This window comes from Tupaia chinensis, unplaced genomic scaffold (assembly GCF_000334495.1).
Source record: "Tupaia chinensis unplaced genomic scaffold, TupChi_1.0 Scaffold000627_1, whole genome shotgun sequence".
NCBI lineage: Eukaryota > Metazoa > Chordata > Mammalia > Scandentia > Tupaiidae > Tupaia > Tupaia belangeri.
Window position 1 is genome coordinate 5,038,131 of NW_006160147.1, and position 9,246 is coordinate 5,047,376.

Here is a 9,246-nt window from a genome sequence, read left to right on the forward strand (position 1 = left end):
GCGTCGGGTCTGACTGTGTGCCCATCCTGCCTGCCGAGCCTCGGCCGAAACAACTTCCACTGTGTGATCTGCTCTTCCACACCAGCCCAACGCGGCTTCTCAGGGAAGGCACTGGGTCCTACACCTTGAGGCCAAAGTGTGTGTTTCAGTCATTTCCACACTGATAACTACTTTCAGGCATTTATAATTTTCTCGTGAGACGATACATATGTATTCAATTGTGTGCTCATCTGTTCTCTTCTACGTTTATTCTCAGCACGTAAGGTTCTTCCCTTAAAGGAGCTCAACTCTAGAAGTTAACAGCTAGGTACCTCCTAAGGCTATAAAATAAATTTGCTTATTGAGCATTTATAAGTGTTAGGACTTGATGATGATAAAGAGAAAAAAAAAAAGCCCTCGAATTAGCAGAGGGTTTAGATAGTCTATAAAATCAGCCCAGCTGCAGACACCAGTGAGATTTAGTTGGGGATGAGCTCCTGTAACCCCACGCTGGGCCCAGCAGCCTTTGAGGGCTGGCAGACTTGGGTTGTAGGGGCACTAGGCGAGGGGACAGCCCCGGTGAAAGCAGACGGAGAACGTGCGGGGTGGCTGAGGCCTGTGACGGGTGTGGGAGCTCCTGGAGAGAGTCCACGGGGAGACCGGGCTCAGGCTGGGAGGCTCTTGTTTACTGAGCTTAGATGTTTGTTCTGAAGGCACCAGAGGGGCATAAAAGATTTTTAGAGGAGGATGATGTGATCATGTTTAAGAAAGCTGAATTGGGCAGGGATGTGGAGGATGGTTTGAACTGAGGACAAACTGGAAGCTGGATGACCCAGAGTTAGTGGGGAAAAAGTTGGCTCTAAGGTCTAAACAAGCTCACGGCCCAGCTGCAGCGGTGGAGGCTGGCCATGGCAGGGCAAGGCCTCTCCAGGCCTTAGTCTCCTCGTCTGTAAATAACAGTTCTGCAGCAGCGTTGGGATTAGAGGTGGCTGCAGACAGCCCCAGAGTGCTGAGCACAGTCTGGGCTCAACAAATCCTCTAAAAACCTATATGGTCCTTTGGCACCTTTATGAAACAAACGTTTTATAAAAAGGGAAGACTAGGGAGAAAACTGCTGTCACAGTACGGTAGAGAGCACTGACTCTGAGAGGGGACAAAGGATCTGGTTCAGACATTGGTTCCATCTCTGACTAGCTGCTCAAATCTCAATGGATGTGTGTGTGCGTATGAGAGAGAGATGACTAGACCAAGTTGAACAAGCAAGCTCTGCTCTCCAGAGTGGATGCTCACCAAGCAGCAGCCAGCTGAGGTGGTGGATCTGGTTCCCCTGGATCTGCACCTGGAGGCTGTCCCTGGCCCCAGGGACAGGAGTGACAGTGGTGCTAGCCTGGCATCGCTGCTGCAGGATGGCAGCCACAGAGCACGGGTCCAGACCGTAGGCCTCTAAGTTCCGGACCACAGTCACCTGGGGGGGGGACAGAGACAGATGGTGGGTGCTGACAGCACATTCTTCCCTCCCCAGGGCCTTCCAGGCCTCCCCAGCCGCCTCACCCCGTGTTCTCTGACAGTTCACTACCTCTGTAACTATAGTGTGTGTGTTTAACTTGCCAGAGGGCACATGCAATCCCTAGAGAGAGAAAAAGAGAAAGTACTCCCTCATGGGGCATGGTCACGGTGCAATCCTTTCTCCTCCCATTTCTCCCTCCTTTAAAGATTTTGAGCTACATGCACACATTCCCGTGGTGCTTTTTCAAGCTGTGGGGTCCAGAACTCCCACATGGTTGACTATGGTTTGAGTCCTAGACCTGGAAGCTCGCTTTCTCACTTTCTTTCTCTCTGGTAAGCACATATGCCCTATAGCAAGTTAAAATAATAATAAATTAATTAATGTTTTTAAAAATTATTATTTATTTAATTTTATTTATTCATTCATTTATTTTAATTTGACCAGAGAGAGACACAGAGAGAGAGAGACAGGAATAAAGGAAGCCGCCAGGTCTGGGACTCGAACCATGGTTGGCCATGTGGGAGTGTCCAGCACCTTAACCACCACGCCACCTGCTGGTCCCTAAATTAAATAATTTTTAATAAATAAACTAGGACATAGGGCCAGTTAGTGGCGTAGTAGTTAAGATGGCTGGATCCCACATAGCCAATCATGTGGTTCAAGTCCCAGACCTGGTAGCATGAAAATCACGCTGGCACATGTATGTACATGCCCAAAATCCCAAAAGGAGGATGGAAGAGAAGAGGTTGTGGCGTGGCCATCGCCCATGGAGGACGTTTTCTTTCTCTCTCTTCTCTCTCTCTAGCAAGTACATGTGCCCTCTATCAAGTTTTAAAAAATAAACACATGAAAAAAATTAGTATACATGAATATATAAACAGGGCTTAGTATAGTGTCTGACACATAACTAAAAACGTTCTGTAAACGTTCTGCTGGGACCAGCAGATGGCATAATGGTTACAGTGCTGGACTCCCACATAGTTGACCGCAGTTTGTCTCCAGACTCAACAGCTTAAAACTCACGCCAGGCACATGTGCGAGTGTGCCCAAGATCCCAAGAAGAGACCGGGAAAGGGACTGTGGCATGGCCCTTCCCCTGGCGGGCAATTTCTTGCTTTCTATCTCTCTGGCGAGTACACATGTACTACAGCAAATATCTCTCTAACAAAAATAAATAAATAGGGGACGAGCAGGTGGCATGGTGGTTAAGGCACTGGACACTCCCACATGGCCAACCTCGGTTCGAGTCCTGGGCCTGGTGGCTTGCTTTCTCACTTTCTCTCTCTCTCTCCCCTCTGGTCAAATTAAACAAACAAATGAATACATAAAAATAAATAAGTGATTCTTTTTATAAACAAACAAACAAACAGTGGCTATTGCTAATTATTACTAAGGTTATCCTTAGTGGTTCTCATTTATTAAATGCTCATATGCCATGCACTGTTCGAAGTGCTTCACCATGTATAATCCTTCACTGGATCCTTACTGAGCCTTACAAGGTAGGGATTATTCCCGCTTTTCATATAAGCAAAGTAAGGCAAAAAGATTAAGAAACTTGCTCCTGGTCAAGCAGCAATGAAACCCCGGTCTAATTCTGGTGCACACGACTACAAGGTTCTTTATCTTGAACCCAGGTCTGTCTTGGGATTTCCGCCGAGTAAGCCTAGTTCCGTCTTCTTAAAACATACAGAATAAGTGCACTCCTTTTCCAGAGGACAGCTTTTCACGTATTTGAGGACAGACGTGATTTGTTCCCTATAATGTTGTATGGCCAAGCTAAACACTGAATTCCTTCAGCATTTTCTTACAAGTTGTTTTCATTGAGCAAGGCCCAAGAGGTAGCATGACAAGGAAGAGCTAAAAGCCCATAATGTAGTTCTAAGCAGAAAGATAGAAAAGAAAATGTCGTTTACTTTTGGAACCAGAACCCAGCAAGTGTCGCAGCACAAAATCCTGAGTGCAGTGAACGGGGTCGGGGTCAGCTTTAGCTGTTCTACATAAAGCCCAGCCCAGACACACAGAAATAGCTATTTCATGAACAATCTGTGAGACGTTAAGCTACCACCTTCAGGGGCTGGCAGATGGGGTAGTGGTGAAGAGAGCTGACTCCCACGTGGCTGGCTGTGGTTTGAATCCTGGCCTGGCGGCTTGCTTTCTTACTTTCCTTCTTTATCTCTGTCTCTCTCTGGTCAACTTCAATAAAATTTTTATGAAGTAAAATAATGACAATGAATAGAATAAAATAAAATAGTTCTTAAAAAAAAAAGATACTACCTTCAAACATTCTATCTTTTAAAAGTACCTTTTTATTCGAAGCTCTCTGTGCGAGGGTGATGTCAATTGGATAGAGTTTCCCTTTCTTCACAACAGGCTCTTGTCCTGGAAAGGTCACTTGATAGGCCGGCTGTAATTTTTCGAAACATCTGAAACAGGAATTATGAGTTGTGAACTGATCGAGCTATGGAAACCACATCCTATACCCCACTGCCAGCAGGCTGCTGGGTGTAAGCCGACCTCACAGGGCACTGTCTGCAATCCTGGCTGCACACTGGAATTTCGCGAATCACCCAGGCAGCTGCACCCACACCAAGTAAAGCAGTGCCCTGACCAGGCATACTAGGAGACCTCAAAAGCTCAGGAAAAATGGGATCAAAGTATGAGTTTATTTTGGTGCATGGTATTTTTCGTAATATGCACTTACCATGAGCTTCCTGGACACACTTTGTACATAATTTTAAAGCTCTCCAAAGTGCAGCCAAGGTTTAGACCCCCGTGTCATGTCATTGACTTGAGCCCCTGGAAACTGTCCATTGGCTTGGCTGCCTGAGACTCCACCCAGTCTGCTTTGTGGAGGTCCCCACCTGTCTCAAGAATATATCTTTAACTGGTAAGGAGGTTCTTCAAAAAGCCAAACTAGAACTGTATCATATGACCCAGCAATCCCACAGGTGAAGACCCAAAGGGAAGGAAGTCAGTGTGTCGTGGAGACCTCAGCATGCCCATGTCCACACAGCAGTCTTCACACGGAAGGCAAGGAACCAGCCTGTGTCACCAACAGACAAAAGGATAAAGTGAACATGTTGTGCGTGTGCCTGTGCGTACACAACGGAGTACTCCTTGGCCGTTAAAAAAAGGAAAACTCCTGTCATTCAAAGTAGCAGGGACAAGGCCGGAGGACATGTTAAGAGAAATAATCCAGGAACAGAAGGAAAAAAATCACATGTTCTCATTCGGGTTCTGACTAAAGAGGTTATATAAAAGTAGTGAGTACAGGGACCAGCAATTGGCGTAATGGCTTTGTCGCTGGACTCCCATGTAGTCTTCTGTAGTTCGAGTCCCGGACCCCATGGCTTAAACTCATGCCAGGCACATGTGCGTGTGTGCCCAAGATCCCAAGAGGAGAATGGAGGAGAAGGGATTGCAGCGTGGCCATCCACCCTGAGGAGTGATTTCACACTTTCTGTCTCTCTGTCTCTTTCTGTCTTTCTGGTGCGTGCACATGCCCTATAGCAAAAACCTCTCCAAAAAAAGAAAAAAAAAATTAGTGAGTACAGCAGAAGTTACTTTAGGCTGGGAAGAGAAGAGGAGAGGGGGATAGAAAAATGTCAGTTAATGGTTTTAAAATTACAGTTACATTGGGGGACCAGCAGTTGATGTAATGGCTATGTCGCTGGACTCCCATGTAGTCAGTGGTGGTTCGAGTTCCGGACCTGGTAGCTTAAACTCACACCGGGCGCATGTGCACGTGTGCCCAAGATCCCAAGAGGAGAATGGAGAAGGGATTGTGGCATGGCCATCCCCCTGGGGGGTGATTTCTCACTTTCTGTCTCTCCGCCTCTCTCTGTCTCTCCATCTCTTGGTCCCTCTGGTGAGCACACATGTCCTATAGCTAAAACCTCTCCAAAAAAAAGAGTGCTGGACTCTCACATGGCCAACCATGGTTCAAGTCCCAGACCTGGCGGCTTGCTTTTTCACCCTCACCCCCGTCCCTCTCTGGTTAAATTAAAATACATAAACAAATAAACAAATAAATAAATAAAGTTAAATAATTCTAAAAGAAAAAAAGTACATACATTTCTAACCCTGATGGCTCTCACTTCTCACTCAGTATTTCCATCTAAATTTCCTGTTACCATCTCTAGCTCAAATGTTCAAAACAGAACACATCTAAGCACCAACAGCTAGTGTAATGGCTATGTCGCTGGATTCCTATGTAGTCAACCGTGGTTCGAGTCCTGGATCTGGTGGCTTAAAACTCACACCGTGCATGTGTGTGAGTGTACAAGACCCCAAGAGGAGAATGGAAGAGAAGGGTTTGCGGTGTGGCCATTCCTCCTGGGAGGGGTGATTTCTCGCTTTCTGTCTCTCTGCCTCTCTCTGTCTGTCTGGCGAGCGCATGCACCCTATGGCAAAACCTCTCCTTCCTTTTGAATTCTCCCTTTTTATTTATTTTTTTTCCAATTTTGCTACAGGGCATATGCACTCACCAGAGAGAGAAAGTGAGAAAACAAGCCACTAGGTCCGAGATCTGAACTGTGGTCGACTGTGTGGGAGTCCAGGATGCCATCTGCTGGCCCTGAGTCCTCTCATCTTTTCAAATTCATCATAGTTCCAGCATTTCTCCAGTTACTCAGGATAAAAACGAAAGTAGCATCCTCCCAAATGTTTGCGTACTTTTTTCATATTATCCTGTCATTACAGCACTTTTGACAAACTCACATCTTGCTTATTTATTGGATAACTTGCCTATATTGCCTATACTCTTTTTTTTTAAGAATTATTTATTTATTTATTTCCATTTGTTATTGTTATTTTTTTTCTTTATTTGACGAGAGAGAGAGAGAGAGAGAGAGAGGGAGGGAGGGAGGGAGGGGGAAAGTGAGAAAGCAAGCCACCAGGTCCAGGACTTGAACACTGGTTGACCATGTTGGAGTCCAGCGCCTTTAACCACCATGCCACCTGCTGGCCTGTGTTGAAATTTTTTGAGACCTGGGTTGAAGATGGGCTTTTAACAAACTTGTTTGCTTTTGGCAATTGCCTGGGGACACTTCAAAATCACTTCAAGTTAAATTATCTGATTGAGATTATTCTGATTTTATAGGTAGGTAAATCTGAACTACAAATCTAGACCTGAAGGCTGGCTGTGGTTATGAAATTTCAATGGAGAGTTTAATTTTTCCTATGCCCTCACAGTAAGGTTACAATAAGCTAGTCTTTCTGTTGTCCCATCTGCTCTGTAGGTCTATTTTTCATTTGTGCTTTCATGAGGATGTGACTCTTTGTAGGACTCAGCTTTACATAGGAGTCTTTTTTTTGAACTACTTTTCTTGGAAAGACCTTGGGCTTTCCCTCCTGTTTTTTATACTCCATGCAGTCATTTGGACACAAAGTCAGGGTCTCCATGGTTTAAGGAAATCCTCACTAGCTTGTTCATCTCCCAGGATTTCTATCTTTACCTCATTTTTGGCCTGTATGGAATTCTAGTTCAGCAATGCATTTTTTTTTTTCTTAATTGCTGGAAGACACATGCACTTCCCAGAAGAGGCAAAGAGAGAGAGGGAAAAAGTAGTCCCCAGTGAAGCCTGGCCATGCCATAATCCTTCTCCTTCATTCCTTGACATCCTGTTGAGATTTAGGACTTGCATGTACACACACTTAGCATGTTTTTCAAGGCTGCTGGGCTAGGATTTTAATTATATGGTCAGCTATGTGGGATCTGGCTTCCTTAACCTGTAGGTCAGGGAGTTGGCCCAAGCAATGTATTTTTCTAAGATGCTTAAGACATTTTAATATGTGTTTTTTCCTTTTTTAAAGTCGTCAGGGGGTACATGCATTCATCAGAGAGAGAGGGACTGGTGGGGCATGGTCATGCTGCAGTTTCTTCTCTTATTTCTCCATCCAGTCAGGATTTGGGGCATGCATGCATACACACCCAGCATGGAGATATTTTAATAAGTTGATGCTTCAATTGAAAAGATCATATAGGATTTCTGTTCTGTCATATTGCCAGAAATAGAAATCATCTTCATCTTTTTTCTTCAGTCTTTGGTGGATGAGTGGCTGGATAGCTACAAGCTAGACCCAGATGCAGGATTCCTTGAGCTCATTAACTTTTTCATTCGATCTTGTGGATGTAAAGGTAAGAATATTCATGTGTCTTTGAAATTCTTCGCCTTTTGCTCCTGTTATGAAACCCTTCATTTATTGATTAGTAGGATTAAACATTCTCTAAATAAAGGAAGATGGTGAAGCTTAAGAAAAGTTTCATTTATTTAACTATATTTTTCATTGGTAAATAGGGGAAACGATCCTTTAGGGAACTATGTTGGTTTGGAGTCAAGACCCTTTGGGGAGAAATAATCATGCTTATGTGATGATAATAATATTTACAGATTTTAAAATGGACCAGCAGAAGGCATAATGGTTCCACCTCTCTCTGTGTCTCTGGCAAGCACACACACCCTATAGCAAAAATCTCTCTTAAAAAAAAAAAGAAAATGGACCATTAGATACCCTTTAGTCCTGCTAGATAAAATGATTTTTCATTTTATTACTCCTTATTTCTCAGTCACTTCTCCAGTGTTTCTTCTCTGAAGTCGTGGAACCCCTTCAGATCTTCAGATGCCATGGTTTCATTTATTAATATAGTCTCAGGCAGGTTATATTATAAGAATCCAGCATCTGGCCAGGTTTTATTGCTTTCTTTGTTTTGTTTTAAAGATATTTCAGAGAGAGAGAAAGTGAGAAATCACCCCACCCCCCACCCCCAGGGAGCTGGCCATGCCACAATTCCTTCTCCTCCATTCTCCCCTCGGGATCTTGGGCACTCATGTACACGTGTCCAGTGTGAGTTTTAAGCTGCTGGGTCCAGGACTTGAGCTGCAGTTGACTACGTGGGAGTCCAGAGATGTAACTATTATGCCATCTGTTGGTCCCTGTTATTTTTTGTTTTGTTTTGTTTTGTTTTGTTTTAAGATTTTTGTCATAGGGCATGTGCACTCGCCAGAGAGGAAGAGATAGTCAGAGGGAAAGTGAGAAATCACCCCCCAAGGGGTGATGTCCACATCACAGTTCTCTTTCATTCTCTTAGGATTTTGGGCACGCATGGTGCTTGGTGTGATTTTCAAGCCACCAGGTCCAGGACTTGAACTGTGATCAGACATGTGCAAGTCCAGTCTTAACCAGTATGCCACCTACTGGCCCCATTTTTTGGGGGGGAGGTGGGGAAGATTTGTTTTAAAACCATAGTTTTCCATTGCCTGAGTCCTTTGGGTTATCTAGAGAAGTTATAGATAAGTGGTCAGATGGTAGCAGACTTAACGACTTGGATTCAAGTTTTCTGATTACCTGCCTACACTCGTTTTCAGAGTCCCTGTCTCATCTTCAGATGTGCTTGTAAATGATCACAGTGTCTTGTCTTCTCCATACTTTAGGCACTGTGACCCCAGAGATGTTCAAGAAGATGTCTAACTCAGAGATCATCCAGCACCTAACAGAACAGTTTAATGAGGTGGAAGAAGATGACCAGGATCCTATTACCCCTCTTATTCCAAAATACGAGACCTACTGTATTGGGACCAGCAGTTAGTGTAATGGCTATATCGCTGGACTCCCATGTAGTCGACCACAGTTCAAGTCCCGGACCTGGTGGCTTAAACTCACGCCAGGCGTGTGTGCATGCATGCCCAAGATCCCAAGAGGAGAATGGAAGAGAAGGGATTGCAGCATGGCCATCCTCCCTGGGGGGTGATTTCTCACTT

At 44.6% G+C, this 9,246-nt stretch overlaps 1 protein-coding gene across 1 annotated transcript in view; it reads right to left on the reverse strand.

Annotated features, from left to right (window-relative positions):
* EIF2D (eukaryotic translation initiation factor 2D) overlaps positions 1-9,246 on the reverse strand; it is a 41,362-nt gene that overhangs the window by 357 nt on the left and 31,759 nt on the right. The window contains exons 13-14 of the mRNA XM_006159274.2: positions 3,789-3,909; positions 1,270-1,444 (exon numbers count right to left, since the gene is read on the reverse strand). Coding sequence (XP_006159336.1) covers positions 1,270-1,444; positions 3,789-3,909 — 296 coding nt within the window. The remainder of the gene's footprint in view (positions 1-1,269; positions 1,445-3,788; positions 3,910-9,246) is intronic.